General features: G+C 44.4%; 1 protein-coding gene across 2 annotated transcripts; it reads right to left on the bottom strand.

Moving 5' to 3' along the window:
- Positions 1-2044: 2044 nt before the first annotated feature.
- Positions 2045-8072, bottom strand: S100B (S100 calcium binding protein B). Of its 2 annotated transcripts, none has more exons than XM_004062954.4 (3): positions 7946-8072; positions 5348-5486; positions 2045-2589 (listed from the first exon to the last, which is right to left on the bottom strand). In XM_004062954.4, exons 2-3 carry the CDS (start codon positions 5483-5485, stop codon positions 2449-2451), a joined length of 279 nt encoding a protein of 92 aa, XP_004063002.1. In that variant the 5' UTR covers position 5486; positions 7946-8072; the 3' UTR covers positions 2045-2448. The 2 variants fall into 2 exon arrangements, with proteins under 2 accessions (XP_004063002.1, XP_055229792.1); XM_055373817.1 differs by having other exon boundaries at positions 5348-5493; positions 7946-8057.
- Positions 8073-27484: the final 19412 nt, after the last annotated feature.

The following is a 27484-nucleotide window of genomic DNA, read 5'->3' on the forward strand; positions in this document are numbered from 1 at the left end:
TGTGGCCCAGAATCTTGTGGATCAAACGGAGAAATTGATGGAGCACAGAAAATTTCTGTGGCTGAACTGGCCATGGAAATGGCAGCCTGGGCAACAGGTTCATGAAAACAGACTTTTCACACCTGGTCCTGCCCTCCAGGCCTGAGCGAACTCCATGTGTTCCTGGTCAAAGCTGGGGGCGGGTTTCCCCCACCCCCTTGCCCGGGCCCATCCCCTGTCCACCTGGGGATGCTGGAGGCAGCCTTTGGGGTAGGCCAGGCCTGTGCTGGCCACCAAGCTGTGGGGACTACCACCACCCACTCATGGAACTGGAAGGTGCCTCTGGGTGAGGGCGGGCCACACTCAGCTAGGGATTGCCAGGAGAGGGCGGTTGGCATTTACAACCTGGAACTAACGGCAGTTGATTGGGTAAGTCCCCCCAGACCCCCTTTGGATGGTGGAGGAGCCCCCGTGTGCTCAGAAGCTGCCCTGGGAATCCCTGAGGGATGGTGCTGGAGCCAAGCTCCTTGGAGGACCAATGTTCTCCCTATCTGGTTTGGAAGCAGAGTAGGCTTCTGGGGACTTAGTCACTTTAGGATTCTTGGATCACTGTGGGCAAAGGAGGCTCTGGAAGGGCCGATTCAACTTCCGGCCGAGGCGGCAGAGCATCCTCTGGGGAGGAATGCAGGTGGGAGGCGGGCACCCGAGCCAAGGACAGCCCAGAGCTACCCCCCGGCAGCAGCGTCCCTCCCGCCCCCCAACTTAGGGTCGCACCCTGGGCCTCCCAAGCTTGGTCTCCTGCCCGCCAGCCCGGAGCACGCCCGGAGCACGCACCAGGACCAGCTTTGCAGGGCCCGGTGCAAAATGAAAACATCGCCCTTTGGCCAAAAGTAACCACGAATTTCCAGACGGCGAGAGCTGAGCGAGAAGTGAGCACAGGGCCCTGGGGACTCCCCAGGTGGCTAGATGTGAAGTGGCCTCGCTGGGTCCCCTCCGGCCGCTCCCAGGCCCCTCTCACCACCCCATCTGTCGGGCATCACAGCTGTGGTTCCTACCTCTGCCCCACCCAGCCTCCGGCCCTGCGAGCCTCCGGGCCTCCCGCACTGCCTGGGACAGGCAGGACTTCCTGTTTTACCCGCTACTGTTCAGAAGGCACAGAGGGACCCTGAGGAACGTGAGCTTTCTGAGATGGAGGCCAAGGACCACGGGGAGCGCAGTGAACACCGGGAATGGGGCTGGTGGCCCAGCATGCATTGTGGAAAGGCACGTGACTGCCCGGGACCATTGGCAGCTCCCCTTCCTGGTGATTGGCTTAGGGAAGAACACGTGACCCAACAGGCCGGAAGTCCCCTGTGGAGTGGCTGGACGCCCCCGGGGAAGCCTCCCCTTAGCGGGGGCAGAAGGGAAGCCGCATTTTTTGCTTGCGTTCCCTTTTGATGGCGCTGGATCGCTGTTGCTGAGCTTTTTTTTTTTTGAGAGGGAGTCTGGCTCTGTCCCCCAGGCTGGAGTGCAGTGGCGCGATTTCGGCTCACTGCAACCTCCACCTCCCGGGTTCAAGCGATTCTCCTGCCTCAGCCTCCCAAGTAGCTGGGAATATAGGCACGCGCCACCACGCCAGGCTAATTTTTGTATTTTTGGTAGAGACGGGGTTTCACCATGTTGGTCAGGCTGGTCTCGAACTCCTGACCTTGTGATCCACCTGCCTCGGCCTCCCAAGCTGCGCTCTTTTTATTGAACGCCGGCCCTCGCGGTGGCTCAGAGCCCTCGGTAGTGCCCTCGGAAGCCGCATGTGCTGGAGGCACGTTGGAGGCAAGGATCCTGCAGCCGCGACTTGAGTCGCATGGGGCACGGAGGCCACGCTGGAGCCCCCAGAGCAGGCTCGGATTGCGAGTTCTGATGGAGTTGCTTTTTCCAGGAGCGCTGCCAGCGCTGAGCGTTCACCTGGTGATCAGGCGCATGCCGGGAAGCAGGCCGAAGCCACCACGCCCTTGCAGGGCCACACCGGCCAACCAGCTGTTATCTGCATGGATGAGGAACGCATTTAAAGAACAGCAGTGTTTTCAAATAATGCTGGATAAGGCTTTGTTTTTTAAAGGTAGTGGAAGCTTTAAGGGTGCCCCGGGGTAATTTCTGTAGTCAGGGTTCCCTCCGGGTTAGGGTCTACACGGCCATGGCGGGCTGCACGGTGCACGCTTTATCACTGAGACCTGACTCCTAAGTTACTGTTAACAAGAGTCCATGGGGCCAGTCAGCTTACACACAGGCCTAATATAGCAGAAAGAATGATGCAGGCCGTTAAAACAGCCTTTGGAAAGAGGTTTTCAATTTTTCAATCACAAAGCAAATCAAGCTTCCTAATTAGCTACAACACGGCTGGAAAGCTCAGCTCCTACTAGGCTGCAAGCCCCTGCTGTCTGCTTTCTTGCGTGACCATCTCTGTTACAGGAAAGGTTTGGCTGCTTTCTAATCTCACTCATGTTCAAAGAACTCGTGGCAGGCAGTGGTAACCATGGCAACAAAGGCCATAAATTCCTGGAAGTCACATTCGCCGTCTCCATCATTGTCCAGTGTTTCCATGACTTTGTCCACAACCTCTTGCTCTTTGATTTCCTAAGAGAGATAAAAGAAGTTGCCGACCTTGTTTTTAAATGGCATTTTGGACCATCAAAACATGATTAAAAGTTGAGTGACTCTGATAATTTGTGTCCGAAATAACCTAAGAACATCAAATGCAAAATATCAGAAAAGATGTCTCATGTGACCAGGGGGCTGTTGTGCAAGTAGAAATCTCTGGGGGTCAGTGTCTGGCCCTGAGCTACTGGAAAAGGCTGAATGGAACAGCCAAGAGGGGAAAAACTGAAGGTTGTTATCATACTTAAAATACCTGAAAAAAAAAAATACCATCTAGATCAGCCTGAGCAAATGTCTTGAAATAAAAATAAACTTTTGGCCCTCCTAAACTTTTCATGTGTTCTGTGTGTGGAAGTCCCTGTCTCAAAGGCTTCCAGTGGAATTTAATGTTTTGAAAGTCTTCTTTGTTGCTGAAGTAACTCTTGGGAAGGTGGCCTACATTTGTTAACCCTGTATTCTTTTTCCCACTTGAATTGCTTTCTAGGTGTCATGAAACTTTCTCCTGACAGTTCTGCCTGACATTGAAGCCACATGAATGGTGTGGCTGTTAAGTGATGTGCACAGCCTCAGAGGAACAACCACAGTGCAGGGAAAAATTTGGGTATTGAACACTGATGAAGAGCATAAATGCAGAGTAACAATTCTCCGGGATAGGAAGGCTTGGCCTGAAGAAGTCAAGTGTAATGTACAACAGCTGCCTTGGCTATAAGACACACAGGGGTCAGGCACGATGGCTCACACCTGTAATCCCAGCACTTTGGGAAGCTAAGGCAGGAGGATAACTTGAGCACAGGAAGTTTGAGACCAGCCTGGGCAACATAGGGAGACTCCATCTCTACAAAGAAAAAATAAAACAATTAGCTGGGCGTGGTCCATGTGCCCATATTCCCAGCTACTCAGGAGGCTGAGGCGGAGGATTGCTTGAGCCTGGGAGGTTGAGGCTGCAATGAGCCAAGATTGCACCACTGCACTCCAACCTGGGTGACTGAGCAAGACCTTATCTCACAAACTAAATAAGTAAACAAAACATACAGAAGATTGTAACTCCACGGGGGTAGAGGTGGGGAGGCACCTGTGGATGGGCAGGAGCAGGGCACTAACTTCAATTATATTATACATCTGCTTCCGAACTGAAATTACCTTGATAAAACAGGGCAGCAAATGTTTGTGATGCCTTGAAATGCTTACCATGAATTATTTATCATTTACAAACTGAAATTCCCACGTGCAAAGCTTTTTCTATGTATAAAAATAATAATAGTAGCTACTATTAGTTGAGCTTTCACTATATGTTAAGCACTTAAGCACTGTCCTGCTTCACCCTCACAACAGCCCTTGTTCAGAAGAAGAACCTGGGACTCTCAGATCAAGTCAGAAGGCAAGATTGGTGGAACTAGAAAACTGCATGTGTGAGTGGGACTGCTGTCACTCTGTCGGCTTGAATGCCTGAGAAAACCAGTCCTGCAATCAGATGTGGGGACACCCTCTGCAAAGTTTCAGGCCTGTCTGCTCCACTCTGAACCATTCACAGTGGGGCAGTGTTTGGTGGGAGTGGGGACAGGAGAACCAGCCAGTGCCCCCTCCCCCTGCCCTGAAAACATGGACTGCCGTGCTGCTGGAGCCAGGGCTTGCCGTCTTGCACTGAGAGGCTTGGCCAGCTCAGGAGGGCAGCTCCCCGTCCCCATGCAGCAGAGCCCTGCCCTGGTATTTATCCTGGAATAGGGCTTGGTGAGACACTAGTGCGCTGGCTCATTGTCTGGTCATTTCTCCCGTTTGTGATTGCTCATATCAGTGACCCAGGAAGCCCTTCACTACGTTTCATATGTGCACACCACTGGTGCTTCACTCTGGCTCAAGGCGTGCCTCAAGCCAGCCTTGGTTCTAAGAGAACATCAGGTACCAGGGGGATCACAGTTCACTTCCATGAGGGCATGAGGTGGGCAGTAAAGACAGGTGGGTCTGATCCAAGGACAGTGGAGACGGTGGGTAGGAAAATGAGCCCTAATGCAAGGGTCTGGACATACTTCCACCACAAGCCACAGCGGGAACTGTCTGAAGAACAGGGCTTGCCAGGAGCCCCCACACAGCTTCCTAAAGTAGGGGCCCCAACTAAAGACAGTTCCTCACCAATATCCGTTACTCCACAGAGCCTCCCACAAAGCCCCAGGGCTTCCAAAGGATGTGTACAGACCCGTGTCACGCCCTCAGTTAAGCCACTCATGGTCATTCATCCATGTGCCAGGCTGGGTGCCCCAGAGCAGAAGCCATGTCTGTCGTGCCTGCATATCTCACAGTTCTTAATTAGTGCTCAGTCAGTGTTTACTGAGTGAAAGTCTGGCATATCTTATCTCCATAGCAAATACTAAACATCTAGCTAAAGCCAAAATATATCCTTTTCCTAAAAACATTCCCAAAGCTTATTTTTAACAGTTTCCTTTTATGTTCCCTTTGGTCCATGGTAAGTAATGAGTCTAGCATTATTTGGGACGCTTTGGCCTTTGGGACCTTGATACACTTACTGTTCACAAGATGGTTGATAAGGAAATGAAAACAAGGGGCTCATTTGAGCCAGCCCCACATTGAGGGTTCCGTTACTCAAACAAATTTGCAGAAGCAGCCCAGGAGTCTTGGAAGGGAAATGAAATCACCTTCAGGGCAGCTGAGAAGATAAAGCCAGTGTACAGATGGATTTTAAGAGGAGATGGAGAAAGTGTCAAGTTTAAAAAGCAAGACTCACCTCTAAGAAATGGGAAAGCTCATTGTTGATGAGCTCCTTCAGTTCAGATTTCTTCAGCTTGTGCTTGTCTCCCTCCCTTCCAGAATATTGGTGGAAAACGTCGATGAGGGCCACCATGGCCTTCTCCAGCTCAGACATCCTAGGGGCTCGCAAAGGAAAGTTGCCTTCTCATCTATACCTCATCATAAAACATTTCACATGTTATCAATACAGACCTCAACCCAGACAAGGGGGATGGAATGGCCTTGGCACTCTTTTCAAGCTCAGAGCAGCAGGCATGGCCTGGAGGGGCATTCTGGGAATTTGCACTTTTATCATAATCCTTCCGCCTGCCTCTTAGACAGCTGTGGGCCTACCTTCTCTGTCCTTGTGGGCCACGGGGATATATTCGAGTGCAGGTGAGCAAACCATCAACTGCAAGCTGTTAAAATCAATCTGAAAGTGAGACAGTGACTAGGAGCAAAATAAGAAGACAAAAATCAATAGCATTCCTATATTCTATCAGTAAAGAAGTAGAAAATACAGTGCAAAATATCCTATGCATATAGCAATAACATGTAATCTAAGACTAAGTTTAGGAAGAAAAATGTAGGTCCTTCCAAGAGATTCTGAGGAACATAAAATGTAGGAAGTTTTTCCTTTAAATTCATATGTAAATTTAAATCATTTTTAATAAAAATAATGGAATTTTTTTGGATGGGTGACATGACAAAAACAGCTGTAAAATTCATCAGGAAAAATAAATATGGTAGAATTGCCACAATCTTTTTGAAGAATAACAGTGAAAGTTATTTGATCTACCAGGAAAAAAAATGTATCCTAAGTTTAACTGATTAAATGGGTGTGGTTCTGTCCCAGGGAGGGACAGACTCCAGCAGAAAGCTGAGCTGCTGAGCCTGCATTCCACCTCCAGTGTACCGAAAGGGTGGCTTATTCACTGCAGTGACTGGGACGGGGGTGGGGTGGGGGCGGGCAGGAATAGGTGTTTCTCTGCAGCTGTCAAAGTAAGAGCCCTCCTACCTCCCTCACAGCAAGTACCTTACGCCACAGCCTACAAACCAAGGAAATATCTGGTCAGTCTGGGAATGAGGCGCATTTTACAAAGGTTGCCTTGTCAGTTGTTTCACAAAACAGATGCGCAGTCAGAGAAATTTACCAGCTTTTGGCTTTGAGTTCTAATCACTAAATAAGAACATTTGCACTGTCATAATTAAAAACAAATTAATAAATCAAATAGTGTTGAAAAATCATTCCCATGTTGAATATATGACTTACATCTTAAAAATAATTTGGAATTAGATGTTAAAAATTTTATTTATTTCTGATCCTCCAAAGGAAACAGGATTGCAGATTTTTTTATACTGGCCAGATCTTTGCTAAAGTCATTCTATTAATAATCAGTGTACTTTATTTTGCTCTTGAGTCCCTAAAAATTTGATAATTCACAAATAGAACAATTAAGATGGATTAAAATCTTTAACATTTCATGCTTTCTTATTCTTTGCACTCAAGTTTTCAATTATTGATATATGCGTGTTTGTATGTGTGTGTATTTTTTTAAACAAAACAAGACACATTTACATCATTCTGATGCTCCTCAAAGTCCATGATTATTTGGGGAAAAGGAGGTTAAATTGTTTTTCTATGAATTATGACTAATGGGATTATTACAAAGGAAAGGCATAAAACATGTATCCCATATATTAGAACACTAATAGAAACCACTAGAAAATATGGTTTTCTTCATAACCACACTACAAATCAATTAAAAAAATTCTTGTTAAATTTTTCCCTTTGACCTAAGAAATAGTTGATGGTTTATAGTTTATCTTTTAAGAGAAATGGAAATAAATGTCCGTTTCTTTCTCACATTCTTTGAATGTCCTACATTAATCTTTTAATATTGAGAACAAGAGAACTTTTGAACTTTAACTCCTTAGAAAGACAAGTTACCTAGCGTGTGAGGAACCCCCTAAAGAAGGGGTTCGACCTCCCTGAGAAACTGTGAGACTGAGGAAAGTTAAAACCCACCAAAACCCCGATTTCTTTGACCCAATTTATTTGTAATTGTTACGTAATTTCTGAGTGGCGTCCTGGGGCTGTGGGGACTCTGGCACTTCAAACTGAGGGAAACTGGAAAACTGAAGAGTTACTTACCCAGGGCGGTGGAAGAAATAATAAGGAGAAAAGGGAAGCATTTATTTGTGATATAGGACTAAACTAGCATTAGGTTCTCCATCATTTCTAGCCCTAGTGGGAAGCAAACTCTTTACTCTTCAAATAGTTACAGAAGAGGCAGTATTTGTAGTACCGCTGGGAAAATGTCAACAATCACTTCTGGGCCATGAAACCTGACGTTTCTCTGATTTATGGCAAAACACACCTCTAGCTGTCTAGGGCTGATGCAGTCAGGTGTCCACAAAGCAGCAGTAATGTGGAGATTAAAACACATCATCCTATTGACACTTCTGAAATGCTGCCAATTGTCCTAAAGGGGCTTTTTAAGCTACCACTTAGTTTCTACCCCTCCATTCCCTTCCACCCAAAAGAAAAGAACTATTTCTTCCTGAGCGTCCTCTTGGCCTGGCTCTTTCTCACCTCTTCCTTGTCTCACCCCTTCCTGGTCTCCTTGCTGCAGGCGTCGTCTCTGCTGCGGGTCCTGGGCGGCAGGACTGGTGGGCAGAGGCAGCCTCTTATTCCCTCTGCCCAGCGAGGATGGATGAACCCTGGTGCAGCCCACTGCAGGCCGTGGCAGCCAATGGGAGCCGAGGGCGGGGGTGGCAGGGCTGCCAGGCCTGCACACAGGGCTGCATTGACCAAGCAGCCCCGGGGACTTGCTGGGAGCCAGGATTGCACATGGGCTGAGGAAGAAAAAAGGGCCTGTAGGGCAGGAAGTGGGGAGTCAGCTTTTTGTGCGATTTATTTATTACATGAATATTGATGTCACCCTAAAGGCAAGGTTGGGGGTGGGGAGAGGAGAGAGACTTGGATTAATTGATTCAAACAAAGCAAATATGCAGCCAAGAACAAGCAGCTTCCAAGTACAGGCTGAGCATAGGAGATTAAGTGGCCTGCAAGTTGGTTTCTAATGGAGAGGCCCCTGGAGCTTCTCTCCTCTGCCATCCTCCAAGTCTGGCCCCACTGGGCGTGAAGTTCTGTGGACAGCAGTGCTTGTCTGTGGTCAGCCCTGGGCTCAACGGGGCTGCCTCAGAGAAGCTGCTGAGGCCAGTGTCTGCAGGGACTAACACGGGTGGTACTTTTAGGGGAAAACGTGATGTGTGGATTGTATCCCAAGGCCTTTCCCTCCACCCCAGGGTGGAAGGTCACAGACTGTCAGAGTTGGATGATGCCTTAGAGATGTCCTGTTCGAACGCTGTTTTACAGAGGCATGTGGACGGTGTGCCCCCTGCTGAAGCCTCCAGCCAGCCTGAGGAAGAAGTCCAGCTGTTCCCTCAACTCGCTCGACTGGAGCCTCTGAACACGGGGGCCAGTTTATGGGTTCTTCTTCACAAGAGTGAAGAAGTAGGTGTTCCTTCTGACAAATTACACAAGAACATTGGCCCAAACTCTCCAAAAATGTCCATGGTCCCCAGTGGATGCCTGACCTAGCATCAGGTCCTTCTCCCAACCCAGTTTCAAAGTGGCCATGAAAGGGTTTCCCACAAGATATCTGTGTACATGGCTGTCTTGCTGTCATTGTTTTATCTAGGACATTCTCTACCATTCAGGATCCGTAAGTGTGCCCTGGAAATAGCACAGAGCTGAGAGCTGTGGTCTTGCGTGGCTCAGCCTGCCCCAGCCTCCTGTGAGGAACGGCCTGAGCAGTGTGGTTGGCCCTCACTTCCTCATCGGCTTCACCACCCCTGGCTGTGGTCTCTGCTGAAGGATCTGACACAGGCTTGCTCTGTGAAGCACAGAGCTTGCCCAGGCCCAAGGAAGGCACAACTGTGCTCTGTGCCCCTTCCTCGCTCAGATGTTGGAGGGACCATTCCTGTAAGTGCTGACCGCTTCCCCAGAGTGGCAACCTGAGCTCTGGATTAACCCTTCAGTGTCCATAGAAAACGCTCTAGCCTGCTCCTGCAGGGGTTAAAAATAGTTTGAAATCCACTCATGCAATGACCGTACACCTGTGCTTAGGGCACTGAGTTCAGCAGGAGGGCCCAGGCGGGCCTGCCCTCTGCACACTGCAGCTTCCTGGGATGGCAAGTGCGGGGCCGTGGGTCCACCCTGTTCCCAGGTCTTGGAGGCAGGCTGAGAGAGAGGATCTGCCACAGGGAGGAGAAGGGCTTTCAAGCACTCTGGGGCCCCAGGATGGTACTCTTTGCCCAGGCTCCCCAGGAGCTCGTGGATACAATCTCACCAGCTTCCCACAGATTCCTACAATTGCTGGGTCTGAATCTTGGCTCCACCATTTAACAGTGGTTTGACTTTGGATAAATTCCTAAGCTTTTCTGTGAAAGGGGTGACCGTAGTCCCTACTTTGCAGGGTTGTTCTGGGTGTTTTTCCCTGACCTTCACACTTCCTGATAACCCTGGCTTACCTGTCCTGACCCCTCAGTTTTAATCTTATCCCATTAGACTGGACAGCCACCAGCTCCAATCATGTGTGACTCCCACATTCACCCACCCCCTGCAGCTACATTCCACAGGAAGACCCTTCGCTAAGTCATGAGAAATGCATTATTGAGTGAGTGGAACACCTGGAAAGTTCCATGGTCTGTAGCCTACATATGACCATATGGATTGCTAGACTAGACCTCTGATTTCAGCGGGACGATAATATTTCAGAGTAGCAGGCTAAGACAAGGTGGGCATGTCAGCCATAAACAGCAGAAGGAACACACCAATAATCAGAACGCCTTGGTCCACAGAGATTTTTGGCAGTGGTCAATTGCTCACAGTGTTCCTTAGAATGAAGAGATGGACAGTCGCTAGAGTAGTCTTTAATCCACACAACAGGACAACCTCTAGGTCTGGTCACCGAAATACCTCACTTGAATCACCACAGTGGAGATCATGGGCTCTCTCCGAGTTTCCAGACCTAAGTTGGGTCAGACCTAGAGCATCTTGATTGAAGGGAGAAGCCAAGGCCCCTTGAGAAAGAATCTGTGCTAGTGAGAAAGAATACTATAAACCCTCTTCCACACCTTTTCTGAAGTGTCCTGCAGCCATCAACTAATGAAAAGGAAGTAACCTAGATGTCTCAGGGATTGCCTCAATTGACATAAATTCCTGGGAACCAAAAATGGCACTGTGGCTCACCAGTCAAAGCAGAAACTTGTGATGGTCAGTTCTTCACTTGATAGAGGTTCTAACATGAGACTGACTCACAGGGGGCCCAGTTGGTACACTATTCTCCCTATAGTTAGTTTTTCAGTTCCTGGTTGTGTAATTGAAACAAACATACACTAGCTAAATCCCCTCACTGGCTCTCTTACGTATGAGATGAGGACCATGATGGTAGGAGAAGTTTAGTGAAAGTCCCAGAACTTCCCCTTCTTATCCAGAAATACTGAATCTCTGAAAGAGCTTTGGAGATTAATGCCACCATTAAAGGGTTGAAATAAGCAGGCACTGTGACACTTCTTACGAACCCATTTAACTGGCCACTTTGGCCTGTGCAAAACTCATATTGTTACCAGAAAAAGGGGTCTCGATCCAGATCTAAAGAGGGGGTTCTTGGATCTCACGCAGGAAGGAAGTCAAGGTGAGTTGCAGAGTGAAGTGAGACGAGATAGTTTATTGAAAGCTCTTACATTCCATTACAGAGTAGGGCATCCTCAGAAAGCAAGCAGAGGAATGCACTGTCTTTAAGTGCATATATAGCTGTTTTGTCTATGTAAAGATTAAACTAAGCTGTGACTATATGCAGGTGAGCAGACAGCGTGGCAAAATTTATTATTCTATTGATTCAAAGAAAACTATCCTTAAGATTTTAGTGTGTGCATACATTAAAGCATAGCTCTTGTTATCTTGAAAGCGTATATTGTTTGGGTATTGGGATGTCTGCACTCTCTGTTGTTGTAGCAGTGTGTCCTTGCAAGTATCGTTCAGCTGTTTCCTCAGCTATAAACACCTTAGGTCTATAGGTTTTGACTGCAAGAAATGTGCCTTGTTAATCTCAAAATGCAGCTGAACTTAAAGTGGCATTACTCTGACTCTCCTAGGCGCCTGCTTCCCTAACGATATGGATTATGAAGAATGTGGACTATTGCAAATGTAATCAGCTGGTGACTTCAATTACAGCTGCTGTACCAGATGAGAAATCTCTACTGGAGAAAATCAACATATTCTCTGGCACTTTGCATGCAGCTACTGATCTTACTCATGCTTTTTTCTCAAACCAGTTTGCAAGGACCACCAGAAGCAGTTTACTTTTACCTGACAGGGTGAACAGTATACACTCACAGTGTTGCCTGAAGGACATGCCAGTTCTTCTGCTCTAAGCAATGATATTGTCTGCAGAGATCTAGTCATCTTGTCAGTTCACGCAACATTACACTGGTCCACTAATATTGACAATATTATGCTTATTGAATCTGAAAAAGAGGAAGTAGCAAAGGTGGGAGATGATCTCCACGAAACTTAGGGGCCCTCCACCTCAGTGAAGTTTCTAGCAGGTTCAGAGGTGTGGAATACGTTGAAATATCCCCTCCAAGTGAAAAACAAGTTGATGTATTTTGCACCACCTCCTGTGAAAAAGAAACACAATATTCAGTTGGGCTTTGAGGATTTTAGATACAACGTTTATTATATTTGCATGTGCTACTTTCAGCCTATGAGGCTGGAAGTTTCAAATGGGGGTCAGAGAAAGTTTAGGCTGTAATGCAAGCTGCTTTACCACTTTGCTCATAGGATTCGGTAGATCCAGTGATATTTGAAGTGTCTGTGGCACATTGAAATGCAGTGTGCACCCTCTGACAAGCACCCGTAGGAGAATTGCAGCACAGACCTCTGGGATTTTGGAGTAAGTCTACGTTCTCTTCTGCAGCTAACTGATCTCATTTTGAGAATCAGCGTCTGGCTTGCTTTTGGGCCATAACCATGAGACATCAGGAGACCATGCAGCCTAAGTGCTATCTGGTCTACCTGGCCATAAAGTTGGGTGTGCGTGTAACAGCAGGGTACCATCACATGGAAATGATGTATGAAGCTGATCTTAGGCAAATGTGAAGGTGCAAAAAGTGCATGAGTAAGTGACTCAGATTCCTTTGACACCAACTCCTGTTACATTGCCTCCCCTCTCTCAATCCATGTCTATGGCCTCCTGGGATGTACCTTATAGCTAGTTGACCATGGAAGAAAAAAGCTTACAACTGGTTTACAGATGGGCTTGATATGTTGGTACTTCCCCAGATTGGACAGTCGTGGCACTGCAACCACAGTCAAGGATTGTCTTGAAGGACAGTAGTGAAGGGAAATCCTCTCAGAGGGCAGAACTTTGAGCAGTACACTTAGTTGCTCACTATGTTTGGAGTGAGAAGTGGCTGAAAGTATGGATCAGTATTAATTCATCAGCAGTTGCTAAAGGTTTGGTTGGCTGGCAACTTCAAAGGAACAGGATTGGAAAATTGGTGACAAGGAAGGCTCTGAAAGAGGCATGTGATGGACCTCCCTGAAGGGGCTTATATTCCTGCTTCTAGTGGGACATGTTTGCTTTGTCTTGCTCCTGCTTCACAGCCCATCTGTGGTGCTTGTGCGTGTGTATATCTGGTGGTGCTCTGTTCCAGCCACATGTACAGAGAGGGCAGCCCTGGGTGACCTTGCAGCCTGGCCTGGGCCAGTGGCTGACCACTGCACACTCCAGAACTTCAGCTACCCAGCTCCTTCTGCATGTCCACCCACTGGCCTCAGCTTTCCTGTGCCCTGGGGTGTTGTTTCCTGCTGCACTGTCCAGGCTCACGTCCACAGCTGGACCCTGACAGCTTTAGTGCACCCAACCCCCAGCCTTGGCTCACCTGTGCTCTACAGGATTGTTTGAAGAACTGTAAATGCTTTGAGATTTTATTCTGCTCACAAGCCAACAATGTAGAACATTATAGATGCTGGCAGAAGACATGAGGTTTGTGGGCCAGAGATTACTCATGGCAAAATTAGTAGCCCGTGTTTCATGTTCATGTTGGTTTCCTGTTGCCCCCATTTTGTCCCTGTGTCCCTCCACTATGATGCAGATGAGCCTAGATGAAGGCCTGCACATGCCATGAGTTGTGCTACAGTCGGCTACAGTCAGCAACACTGTGCTACAGTTGGCAACACTGAGCTTAGGGACTTGTGGATTTCATAGAGAGTGGTGATGAGACTTCTCTTTGTCCTTATTTCTGGATATTTCTTACCACGAAAACAACTCTGAGAAGTGACCTGGGTAAATCGCTGTCAGGGCCTTGCATTCCTGGCTTACATAACAACAGCCTGCAGGGATACTCAGTGCCATGGTAGTTGCCTATCCCAACCGGTGTTTTCCTGCTGCCTCACAATTGTGGACCAGCCCTGGCCTGGGTAACCAGCAAACTTTTCACACAAAGTATGAACCCTGGCCTTGGGGAGGGGGGTCCCTCTTCTGAGTGTGCCTTCCTTGGTTGTTCTCCCTCAAGCCCAAGGTACCCTTTAGATTTCTCTTTGTAGTTATTGTCCTATCATAGTTTTATCATTGTTTATGTTGAACTTTCCTGTTTAAATTACTGTGTGGTTTCTGTCTCTTGAGTGCACCCAGACTGATATATCAACTAACAAGAAAAATGAAAAGTTTGGTAAAATTTTGAAATCTTTTGTCAGTCTAAAATTATTTTTTAAAAATTAAAAAACCCGGCCAGGTGCAGTGGCTCACACCTGTAATCCCAGCACTTTGGGAGGCCGAGGCAGGCAGATCACAAGATCAGGAGATTGCGACCATCTCGGCTAACATGGTGAAACCCTGTCTCTACTAAAAAATACAAAAAATTAGCCAGGTGTGGTGGTGGGCACCTGTAGTCCCAGCTACTCGGGAGGCTGAGGCAGGAGAATGGCATGAACCAGGAAGGCAGAGCTTGCAGTGAGCCGAGATCGCGCCACTGCACTCCAGCCTGGGTGACAGAGCAAGACTCCATCTCAAAAAAAAAAAAAAAATTTAAAAACCCATAATACTTGGAAAGAGTAAAGGTAGAAGGGACAAAATAAAACAATAACACTGATGCATAATCAATAGTTATTTGTTTCTTCTGCTTATTTTGGATTTAATTTGCTCGTTTTCTAGTTTCCTACAGTACAAGCTTAGATTACTGATTTTATATTTTTCTTATTTTCTAACCCATGCATTCAATGCTGTCAGTTCCATTTTGAGCATGGCTTTTGCTGCATCCCTCAAATTTTGTTAAGTTGTATTTTCCTTTTTACTTAGTTCAAAATATTTTAAAATTTATCTTCAGATTTCTTCTTTGACCCATGTATTATTTAGAAGTGTGTTGCTTAATCTCCAAAGATTTTGGGATTTTCAGTTATCTTTCTGTTATTGATTTCTAGTTTAATTCCATTGTGGTCTCAGAGCGTATGTTTTATAATTTTTATTCTTTTAAATCTGTTAGGGTGTGTTTTATGGCCCAGAATGTGTATCTTGGTGAGTGTTCCATGTGAGCTTGAAAAGAATGTATTTTCTACTGTTCTTGGATGATGTAGCCTGTAGCTGTCCATCATATTCAGTTGATTGATGATGCTGTTGAGTTCAATTGTATTCTTATTGATTTCACATCTGCTGGATCTGTTCATTTCTGATAGAAGGTTGCTGAAATTTTTAACTATAATAATGAATTCATCTATTTTTTCTTGCAGTTCTATCAGTTTTACCTTGTATATCTTAGCTGTCTCTTATTAATGCATACAAGTTAAAAATTGTTATGTCCTCTGGTAGTATTGACCCCTTTGTCATTATGTAATGCCCCTCTTTATCCATTATAATTTTCTTCGCTCTGAAATCTGCTTTGTCTGACGTTAATATAGCAACTGACACTTTTTTGGATTCGTGTTAGCATGGTGTATCTTTCTCCATCCATTTACTATTAAATAATATGTTTCTTTATATTTAAATTAGGTTTTTTTGTAGACAATATATAGTTTGGCCTTATTTTTGATCCACTGTGATAATCCCTATGTTTTAATTGGCATATTTAGATAATTGCTGTTCAAAGTAATTATTGATATAGTTGAATTAATATCTACCATACTTTTCACTGTTTTCTATTTGATGCCCTTGGTCTTGTTTTTGTCTTCCACACTTTTTCTGCCTTTTGTGGTTTTAAGTGAGCATTTTATATAATTCAGTTTTTCTTCTTTCTTAGCATATCAATTAATACTTCTTAAAAAATATTTTTAAGAGTTGCCTTAGAGTTTTTAATGTATGTTTACAGCTAATCCAAGTACACTTTCAAATTACACTATTATCACTTCTTGGATAGTGCAAGAACCTTATAATAACAAAAATGAGATTTACCATCACTATTCATTCTCTGGTGCTCTTCCTTTCTTCATATAGACCTGAGTTTCTTTTTTAGAAATGTTTAAGTTCAGGGGTATATGTGTGGGTTTATTATATAAGTAAACTTGTGTCGTGGGGGTTTGTTGTGCAGATTATTTTGTCATCCAGGTATTAAGCCTAGTACCCATTCATTATTTTCCTGATTCTCTCCCTCCTCTCACCTTCCACCCTCCAGTAAGCCCCAGTGTCTGTTGTTCCCCTCTATGTGTCCATGTGTTCTCATCATTTAGCTCCCACTTATAAGTGAGAATATGTGGTATTTGGTTTTCTGTTCCTGCATTAGTTTGCTTACGATAGTTTTTGCCTATATTCCTGCAAAGGACATGTTCTTGTTCTTCTTTATGCTTGCATAATATTTCGTGGTGTATATGTACCACATTTTCTTTACCGAGTCTACTACCGACGGGCATTTAGGTTGACTCCATGCCTTTGCTACCGTGAATAGTGCTGTAATGAACATCCACATGCATGTGTCATTACGATAGAATGATTTATATTCGTTTGGGTATATACCCAGTAACAGGATTTCTGGGTTGAGTGGTAATTCTGTTTTTATGTCTTTAAGGAATCACCACACTGTTTTCCACAATGGTTGAACTAATTTACATTCCCGCCAACAGTGTACAAGCATTCCTTTTTCTCTGTAACCTTGGCAGCACCTGTTATTTTTTTACTTTTGTTTTGTTTTGTTTTTTGAGACGGAGTCTCATTCTGGCTGGAGTGCAGTGACTCAATTTTGGTGCAGCCCAGGCTGGAGTGCAGTGACTCAATTTTGGCTCACTGCAACCTCCACCTCTTGGGTTCAAGCAATTCTCCTGCCTCAGCCTCCTGAGTAGCTGGGATTACAGGCACGTGCCACCACGCCCAGCTAATTTTTGTATTTGTTTAATAGAGGTGGGGTTTCACCATGTTGACCAGGCTGGTCTTGATCTCCTAACTCAGGTGATCCGCCCACCTCGGCCTCCCAAAGTGCTGGGATTACAGGTGTAAGCCACCGTGCCTGGCTATTTTTTTGACTTTTTAATAGTAGCCATTCTGACTGGTGGGAGGTGGTATCTCACTGTGGTTTTGATTTGCATTTCTCTAACAATCATCAGTGATGTTGAGTTGTTTTTTTTTCATATGCTTTTTGGCCACAGGTATGTCTTCTTTTGAAAAGGGTCTGTTCATGTCCTTTACCCACTTTTTAATGGGATTGGGTTTTTTTTGTGTGTGTAGATTTGTTTAAGTTCCTTATAGATGCTGGATATCAAATCTTTGTCAGAGGCGTGGTTTGCGAAAATTTTCTCCCATTCTGTTTACTTTGTTGATAGTTTTTGTGTGTGTGTGTGTGTGCTGTGTAGAAGCTCTTTAGTTTAATTAAATAGATCACATTTGTCAATTTTTGCTTTTGTTGCAATTGCTTTTGGTGTCTTTATCACAAAATATTTGCCCATTCCTATGTCCTTAATGGTATTACCTAGGTTGTCCTCCAGGGTTTTTATAGTTTTGGATTTTACATGTAAGTATTTCTGTATGTTGATTGTTGTTCACAAACAGGGTTAGTCTGACTTCCTCTCTTTCTATTTAGATGCCCTTTATTTCTTTCTTTGGCCTGATTGCTGTGGCCAGGACTTCCAATACTGTTTTGAATAGGAGTGGTGAGAAAGGGCATTCTTGTCTTGTGCCAGTTTTCGAGGGGAGTGCTTCCAGCTTTTGCCCGTTTAGTATGATGTTGGCTGTGGGTTTGTCATAGATGGCTTTTATTATTTTGAGGTATGTTCCTTCAATATCTAGTTTATTGAGAGTTTTTAACATGAAATGGTGTTGAATTTTATCAAAAGGCTTTTCAGCATCTATTGAGATGATCATGTGGTTTTTGTCTTTAGTTCTGTTTGTTTGATAAATCACATTTATTGATTTGCCTATGTTGATCTAACCTTGCATCCCAGGGATAAAGCCTCCTTGATCATGGTGGATAAGCTTTTTGATGTGCTGCTGGATTCAGTTTGCTAGTATTTTGTTGAGGATTTTTGCATCAATGTTCATCAAGGATTTTGGCCTAAAGTTTTTTTTTCTTGTTGTGTCTCTGCCAGATTTTGGTATTATGATGATACTGGCCTCATAGAATGAGTTAGGGAGGAGTCGCCCCTCCTCAATTTTTTGGAATAGGTTCAGCAGGAATGGTACTGGCTCTTCTTCGTACTTCTGGTAGAATACAGCTGTGAATCCATCTGGTCCTGGACTTTTTTTGGTTGGTAGCCTATTTATTCCTGATTCAATTTCAGAGCTTGTTATTGATCTGTTCAGGGAATCAATTTATTTCTGGTTCAGTCTTGGGAGGGTGTATATATCCAGGAATGTATCCATTTCTTCCGTATTTTCTAGTTTGCATAGAGGTGTTCATAGTATTCTCTGATGGTTATTTGTACTTCTGTAGGGTTAGTGGTAATATCCCCTTTGTCATTTCTAATTGTGTTTATTTGGATCTTCTCTCTCTTCTTCTTTATTAGTCTAGCTAGTGGTCTATTTTATTAATTTTTTAAAAAAACCAACCCCTGGATTTGTTGATCTTTTGGATGGTTTTTTGTGTCTCAGTCTCCTTCAGTTCAGCTCTGATTTTGGTTATATCTTGTCTTCTGCTAGTTTTGGGATTGATTTGCTCTTGGTTCTCTAGTTCTTTTAGTTGTGGTGTTAGGTTGTTTGATTGCAAGCATTCTAACTTTTTGATGTGGACATTTATTGCTAAAAATTTCCCTCTTAACACTGCCTTAGCTGTGTCCAAGAGAGTCTAGTATGTTGTACCTTTGTTTTTATTAGTTTCAAAGAACTTCTTGATTTCTGCCTTAATTTCTTTATTTACCCAAAGGTCATTCAGGAGCAGGTTATTCAATTTTCATATAATTGTATGGTTTTGAGCAATTTTCTTTCTTTCTTTTTCTTTTTTTGAGATGGAGTTTCAGTCCATCACCCAGGCTGGAGTGCAGAGAGGCAATCTCGGCTCACTGCAACCTCCACCTCCTGGGTTCAAGCAATCTTCCCACCTCAGCCTCCTGAGTAGCTGGGATTACAGGCGTGTGCCAGCATACCTGGCTCATTTTTGTATTTTTAGTAGAGACAGGGTTTCACCATGTTGGACAGGCTGGTCTTAAACTTTTGACCTAAAGTGATCCACCCGCCTCAGTTTCCCAAAGTGTTAAGATTATAGGCGTAAGCCACCCCACCTGGCCTTGAGCAATTTTCTTGTGCTGTGGTCCAAGAGAGTGGTTGTTATGATTTTAGTTCTTTTGCACTTGCTGAGGAGTGTTTTATGTCTTATTATGTGGTTGATTTTAGAGTATGTGCATGTGGTGATGACAAGAATGTCTATTCTGTTGCTTTAGGGTGGAGAGTTCTGTAGATGTCTATCAGGTCCATTTACTCCAGTGCTGAGTTTAGGTCCTGAATATCTTTGGTAATTTTCTGCCTCAATGATCTGTCTAGTACTGTCAGCAGGGTGTTGAAGTCTCCCACTGTTATTGTGTGGGAGTGTTAAGTCTCTTTGAAGTGCTCTAAGAACTTGCTTTATGAATCTGGGTGCTCCTGTGCTTGGTATAGATATGTGTGTGTGTGTGTGTGTGTATATACATATTTAGGATAGTTAGGTCTTCCTGTTGAACAGAACCCTTTAGCATTTTGTATGCCCTTCTTTGTCTTTTTTGAGTTTTGTTGGTTTAAAATCTTTTTTGCCTGAAATTAGGATTGCAACTCCTACTTTTTTCAGTTTTCCATTTGCTTGGTAGATTTTTACCCATCCCTTTATTTTGAGCCAGTGGGTGTCATTGCATGTGAGATGGGTTTCTTGATGACAGCATACTATTGGGTCTTGGTTCTTTATTGAGCTTGCCACTCTGAGTCCTTTAAGTGGGGATTTAGCCCATTTACATTCAAGGTTAGTATTAATATGTGTGGATTTGATCCTGTCATCATGATGTTAGCTTAGACCTGAGTTTCTAAGGTATCATTTTCCTTTTCTCTGGAGAACTTCTTTTAACATTTCTTCAGATTTATTAGCAACAATGTTTGTTTGTCTCAGAAAGTCTATTTCTCCTTCACTTTTGAAGGACAGTTTTGCAGACCACAGAATTCTAGGTTGGTGGGTGTATTAGTCTGTTCTTACACTGCTAATAAAGACATACCTGAGACTGGGTAATTTATAAAGGAAGGAGGTTTAATTGACTCACAGTTTAGCATGGCTGGGGAGGCCTCAGGAAACTTACAACCATGGCAGAAGGGGAAGCAAACACATCCTTCTTCACATGGAGGCAGCAAGGAGAAGTGCCGAACAAAAGAGGAAAAAGCCCCTTATAAAACCTTCAGATCTCATGAGAACTCACTCACTATCATGAGAACAGCAGCGTGGAGGTAACTGCCCCCTATGATTTAATTACTTCCCACCAGGTCCTTCCCATGACACATGGGGATTACAATACAAGATGAGATATGGGTGGGAACACAGCCAAACCATATCAGAGGGTTTATTTTTACAACACTTTAAATATAACCATGTGTCATGTAACAACATTTTGGTCAATGACAGATTGCATATGTGATGGTAGCCTCATAGATTATAATGGAACTGAAAAATTTCTATTGCCTAGTGATGTTGTAGCCATCAAAACATTGTAGTGCAATGCATTACTCATGTGTTTGTGGTTATGGTGGTGTAAACAAACCTACTGTGCTACCAGTCACATAAAAGTATAGTACATCAAATTATGTACGATACGTAATACTTGACAATGATCATAAATGACCATCTTACTGGTTTATGTATTTACTATACAATACATTTTGTTATTTTAGATGGTACTCTTTCTATCTATCTATCTATCTATTTATCTATCTATCTATCTATCTATCTATCTATCTATCTATCTATCTATCTATCTACGTAAAGTTAGTTAACAGTTAGTTACCAGTAAAATAGCCTCGAGCAGGTCCTTTGGGACATATTCTAGAACAAGGTGCTGTTATCACAGAGAATGACAGCTCCATATGTCTTATTGTCCTTGAAGACCTTCCAGTGGGAAAAGATGTGATGTAGAGGTGGAAGACAGTGATATTGATGGTTCTGACCTGTGTAGGCTTAGGCTAATGTGTTTGTGTTTCAGTTAAAAAAAAAGTTGAAAAAGTAAAAAATTTAAAAATTGTTAAAAATGGAAACAAGCTTATAGATTAAGGATATAAAGAAAGAAAATATTTTTGTATAGCTATACAATGTGTTTGTATTTTAAGCTAAGTGTTATTACAAATGAGTCAATGAGAAAAAAAGTTTATAAAGTAAATAAGTTATGGTAAGCTAAGTTTAATTTATTATTGAAGAAAGAATAATTTTGTTTTGTTTCTGTTTTTGTGACAGAGTCTTGCTCAGTTGCCCAGGCTGGAGTGCAGTGGTGCAATCTTGGCTCACTACAACCTCCACCTCCCAAATTCAAGCGATTCTCCTGCCTCAGCCTCCCAAGCAGCTGGGATTACAAGCATGCGCAACCAAACCTGGCTAATTTTTGTATTTTTAGTAGAGACGGGGTTTCACCATGTTGGCCAGTCTGGTCTCGAACTCCTGACCTCAAGTGATCCACCCACCTCGGCCTCCCAAAGTGCTGGGATTACAGATGTAAGCCACCATGCCTGGCAAGGATATTTTAAATATTTTAAAATAAATTTAATGTATGACTGGCTGCAGAGGCTTAAGCTTCTAATCCTAGCACTTTGGGAGGCCGAGGCAGGAAGATTGCTTGAGTTCAGAACAGCCTGGAGTTCAAGAACAGCCTGGGCAACGCAGTGAGACCTTGTCTCTAAAATACATAAATAAATAAGTAAATAAATAAATTTAGCATGGCTTAAGTGTACAGTGCTTATAAGCCTACAGTAGAGTACAGTGGTGCTTATAAGTCTGCAGTAGAGTACAGTAATGTCCTGGGCATTCACATTCACTCACCACTCAAGCACTAACTCACCCAGAACAAGTTCCAGTTCTGCAAACTCTGTTCATCGTAAATGCCTTATATGGGTATATCATTAAAAATCTTTTATGTCATATTTTTACTGTACTGTTTCTATGTTTAGACATAAAAATACTTACCATTGTGTTTCATTGCCTACGGTATCCAGTAGTAACATATTGGACAAGTTTGTAGCCTAGAAGCAACAGGCTGTATCATACAGCCTAGGTATATAGCAGGCTGTACCAGCTAGGTTTGTGTAACTGCACTGTATGATGTTTGCGTAAGGACAAAATTGCCTAATGAAACATTTCTCAGTATGTATCCCCATCATTAAGTGATATATGACTCAATTTCATTCCACCTTCTTCTCGCTTGCATGGTTTTTCAGGAGAAGTTAGATGTAATTTTTATCATGCTTCTCTATGGTAACATGTTTATTTTCTCTGGTTTCTTTTGAGATTTTTCCTTTAACTATGATTTTGTGAAGCTTGAATGTGATATGCCTAGTTTTGGGGGAGGGGCGTTTATCCTATTTGTGTTCTCTGAGCTTCCCGGAGCTGTGATTTGGTGTCTCACATTAATCTTGGGGGAATTCTCAGTCATTATTGCTTCACATATTGCTTCTGTTCCTTTCTCTCTTTCTTCTCCTTTTATTCTCATGATGTGTATGTTACACCTTTTGCAGCTATCCCATAGTTCTAGGATATTATGTTCTGCTTTTCCTGCTCAGCTTTTATTCTCTTTGTTTTTTAGTTTTGGAAGTTTTTATTGTCATGTTCTCCAGCTCTCAGAGGTTTTTTCCTCAGCCATGAGTCTACCGATGACTCCATCAAAGGGATTCTTCCTTTCTGTTACAGTGGTTTTAAAACTCTAGCATTTATTTTTGATTATTTCTTAGAATTTCCGTCTTTCTGCTTTTGTTGCCCATCCACTCTTGCATGCCATCTGCTTTTTCTGTTAAATCCCTTAGCATATTGCTCATAGCTTTTCAAAATTCCTGGTTTGATAATTTCAGCATTCCTGCCATATCTGACTCTGCTTGTGATGCTTTTTTAGGCTCTTCAAACTAGTTTTTGTCTTTTAGTGTGCCTTGTAATGTTTTTTGAAGGCTGGAAATGAAATCTGGCTAGAAGGAACTGCTGTAAAAAGACCTTTAGTGATGTGGTGGTAGGTGCGGGAGAGGGAAAGCGTTCTACAGTCCTATGAGTAGGTCTAGGTCTGTGGTGACTCTGCCCCCTTGAATTGTGGCCTTCACAAGTGCTCCCCCATCCTGTGAGTGGAACAGGATGGCTGTAGGGGGCTGAAATTGTGTATTTCCCTTCACCTGCATGAAAGTCCAGAGCCACCTGGAGTAGGTAGGTCAGGTCTGATGTAACCCAGCCAGTTTGGCTCCTGAGGACAGGCATTGTTAAGAACAGAATGCCCTGTCTCAAGATGTTTCCTTTTTTCTTCCCCCTGCTGAAGCGCAAGGGGATCTTTCTCCAAAATCCACTGTGAGGACCTGGTCAAGCTCCTGGAGGTAAAATTCACAAAAGTGTAGGGGCCCTCAGGACAGGGGTCCCCCTGGAGGTTTCTGTCCCTCAGACTTGCCACACTGAGCCTCCAGCAATTTTTCTGGTTTTCCTACCCTGGCACTGGAGGTTTCTGCTGGAGATAAGTTGTGATTCTCTCTCCCCACCTGTCTGTCTCTCCAATGTTGGGAACAATAGTTTGTCCTGTGACCTCACTTCTCCACTAGATCTAAGAGGGGCTGTTAATTTTTCAGTTTGTTCAGCTTTTTACTTGCTGTTAGGATGGAGCAAAGATTTCTTAGCTCCTTACATGTTGAACTGGAAACCAAAAATGAGTAGTTACTTTCTGAAGATATAAAATCCCCAGAGTAATATAATAAGATATCACAAATGTCACTAGTCCACCTGTAAAATAATGTGTACTGCTTCTTCCTCCCAATAATAAAAAAGCTTAAGGAGACAACAAGGGTGCCAACAGGCAGCTGGTTGCTGGAGAGCAATCACCACGGTGTTTCCCAGGAGAGTGAGACCATGCACTCTTTGGCTTGGGAAGAAGGGTGCCATTGTGAGCAACGCTGCCATGACTCTGCAAATGCCCAGGACATTACTGTACTAGCCAAGAGCTATCACTTGACTCGTGGTCATGGTGTTGTGGAGAGCTGCCTGGCATTGCAGCCTGTGAAACTGTGGAGGTAATTGGGAGGGGGTGATGGAGGCTCAAGGCCCATGGTGTCTAGTCTACCGCACCTTGAATGCCAAAGGCACCCATGTGGTTCACCCTCTGTCTACTCTGCAGATGGAGGGAAATGAGTTGATGTAGCTCCAGGTTCCCAGACGACGACCTGCCATGACAGGAAGGGGCTCTCCTTCCCAAGCAGCAGTGCTGCCTGCCCAGGCCAGAGCACGAAGGAGCTTGTGGGTCAACAGGGGCCTCTATTTGAATATATCAATCTTCTGTTAAGATCTTCTTCAGTCACTTGGATGTCCCTTCTCCCTTCATCCATTCAGCAAACTCTTGGCTCCAATCAACTAGGCAGCCAGCCCCGGGCCTTGCTGGGGCTGGTCAGGGGGTGGGAAGAGGTCATTTCAGAAAGGCCTGGGCAGCAACATTGTTTTCTCCCACAAAGGACGGTGCCATCCGCCACCAAGCCACTCACGAGGCTGATTCCAGTGACCGATGGCCACAGGCAGAAAAGGAGGCTTGTGTTCTAAAGGAATGTGAAGAAGAGACAAAAAGCTTCTGTTGTAGCAAATGCAAGTATTGATGCAATGAGAACTCACTGCCTTTCCTGTTCTAAAGAATGCCACTCCCAGCCAGCAGGCAGCCATGGGGTCAGGGCTTGGGTGCTGGAGCCTTGGAGCTGGGTTCAGATCCGACCTCTGAACAAACCTTGTCAAACGACAACCTTTCTCAGGCTGAGTAAAAGACAGAAAAAAAGCTGCACCCCTGAGAGGGCTGTCAGAGGAGTAAAGGAAATTGACACGCACATACGTGTGCACACATACAGACACACGTGAAGGGCCCAATGCACTCACTTGGGAGTCATTATTATTATTATAAAAGTTACCGTTCTTGTCTGCAGAACCTGGAGCTGGCAGGAGTCAGACTGGGCAAAGCAAAGAACAGCAAATAGCAGAGGGACAGAGACTTCTTTCTGAGCCAGATATATTAGGTCTAAAAGGGCAGAGTGAACCTACTGGCTACTTTAGAATACTCTAAATCCAGGAGGCCCCCAATCTGGCAAATTAAGACAGAATATCAGCATTTCATGGGTATCACATTTTATTATTTTTGAACTATGTCAAATTCCATTAATTCATTTGGGTTCTAACCAGTCATTCCAAAGTCCATGCTCCCTTCCAGAAGTGCAGGCCCAGCATGAGCTGAGCCGGGGGCAGAGCAGGAGCACCGCTGTTTGCCCTGGGTCCATGGCAACGCCAGAGCCCAGCTCGACACAGCAGGGCTTTTGTTTTCATTTTTCAACTTTTTTTGAGGCTTTGAGAAGGAAGTGGAGATTGGAGTGTGAAGAGCCCACCCCACACAAAGCCGCTTTTCATGGCACTTGCTGTGCTGTGGTTTCTTGCTCAGGAACTGAGTCTTGGTGAAATATGAGAGGAAGTGTTTGAACTGATGCTGGGGCAAGATCTCAAAAGGAAAACTGAGTTTTCTCTTTTGTAGAACTCTGTCACAGATATTTATTTTGATTATGCTTTTTATAACTTTTAAGGATTCTTGGAAATTTGCAATAAAATCATGTCAGGTTTAAATTTTTAAAAAATCATAGGATTAGCCTATTTGTTTTTTCACCCAACAGGAGTGTTTTTCATTTGATGACTTCAGAAGATCCCACGTCTTACAGCCCGTCCCTTCCTGTAGGACGCTGTGGGCCATGACAGCACAGTACTTGGCCACATGCACAAATGAGCAGCCACAAAAGTCTAATCAATTGATTGTTCAAACTACTTAACTCACATCTGTAATCCCAGCACTTTGGAAGGCTGAGGCGGGTGGATCACTTGAGGTCAGGAGTTTGAGACCAGCCTGGGCAACATTGTGAAACCCTGTCTCTACTAAAAATACAAAAATTAGCCAGGTGTGGTGGCGCATGCTTGTAGTCCCAGCTACTTGGGAGGCTGAGGCAGGAGGATCCCTTGAACTCGGGATATGGAGGTTGCAGTGAGCAGAGATCCTGCTACTGCACTCCAGCCTGGGTCACAGAGATTCTGTCTCAAAAAAACAAACAAAAACAAACAAACAAACTCTACTTAACAAGTGAGGATGCGTACGCCTTGACTGTGAAAATGCCTTCGTGGAATTGAACCACCTCGACAGCAACGACCCAGGAGGTGGAAATGAGTTGTTTTATTTTAGAGATTTAAATAAAGAACATACCAAACATATGAGAGAAGAGGAAAGCTGAGAACCTAAAATCTGGAAGCTCGGTTGGGCACAGTGGCTCACTCCTGTAATCCTAGCACTTTGGGAGGCCGAGGTGGGCAGATCACCTGAGGTTAGGAGTTCAAGACCAGCCTGGCCAACACGGTAAAACGCCACCTCTACTAAAAATACAAAAAAAAATTAGCCAGGCGCCTGTAATCCCAGCTGCTGGAGAGGCTGAGGCAGGAGAATTGCTTGAACCCAGGAGGCAGAGGTTGCAGTGAGCTGCGACTGCACCATTGCACTCCAGCCTGGGCAACAAGAATGAAACTCCGTCTAAATATATATATATAATTTTAAAAAATCTGGAAGCTCAATCCCTAGCAGTTTTGCTACTGCAGAACAATAACCTCTTTTGCTTTTGAAAAGCAAACTTCAAGTTAAAAACACTGTGAATAACCTGGCACTATATTTCAATTTTTGGTGTAACTGGAATACATCCACAGGTATATTTAGCATCTAGTAGTTCTATTGAGTGCTAATGTAAATAAAATTTAAATCATAGGAGGAATAAACTATTTTTGGAATTAAAACTTAAGACAGACTCCATAATAAAATCAAATAATTTGATGTAATTCCTGTAACATATGTACTAACATTAAGTTCAACATTTAAAATTAATTATCTGTTATTGTGTATTAATTTAGAAAATTAATTGCAATCTTCTGAACTCTGCCTTTGGGGCTCCCTGGAACGAGGCCCAGGGGCTGTGTTTGCCTGAGTCGCATGCATGCACCTCCCTTCCCCAGGCGAGGCCCACTTGGCTGCATGCCTCCCCACGGCGGGGACCATGAGATGCAGAGGCAGACAAGGACAGCGTCTTGGTGATCACAACTTTTAAAACAAAAAACTCAGATGCCCAGGATGAGAGAGTGCACACCCCATGCTGATGCCCCACCCTGACCTTGCTGCTGCTGTGATGATGGCCACAGAAGGACACCTGTTCACGGAGCCCTGGCTGAGCTCGCTGTGTCCTCAGCCTGTGCAGCTGGGCGGGTCCCTTGGCCGTAGGAAGGCTCCAGAGGCCTCTTTGGGTAGGAGAGTGTGGGGGACGGGTCAGTTGCTCAGCACACCAAGGAGCCAGGCCTCACAGGGACTCTTTTAGGGTCCCTAGATTTTGCAACTCAAGTGACAACCACTCCTGCCCATGGAGTGTTGATTTGTGTGCTCCAATGCCCCCTAGCATGTTGGCGGTCAGGTGCCCTGCCAGGCCCTGCG

This window comes from Gorilla gorilla, chromosome 22 (genome assembly GCF_029281585.2).
Source record: "Gorilla gorilla gorilla isolate KB3781 chromosome 22, NHGRI_mGorGor1-v2.1_pri, whole genome shotgun sequence".
NCBI classification, from domain to species: Eukaryota; Metazoa; Chordata; class Mammalia; order Primates; family Hominidae; genus Gorilla; species Gorilla gorilla.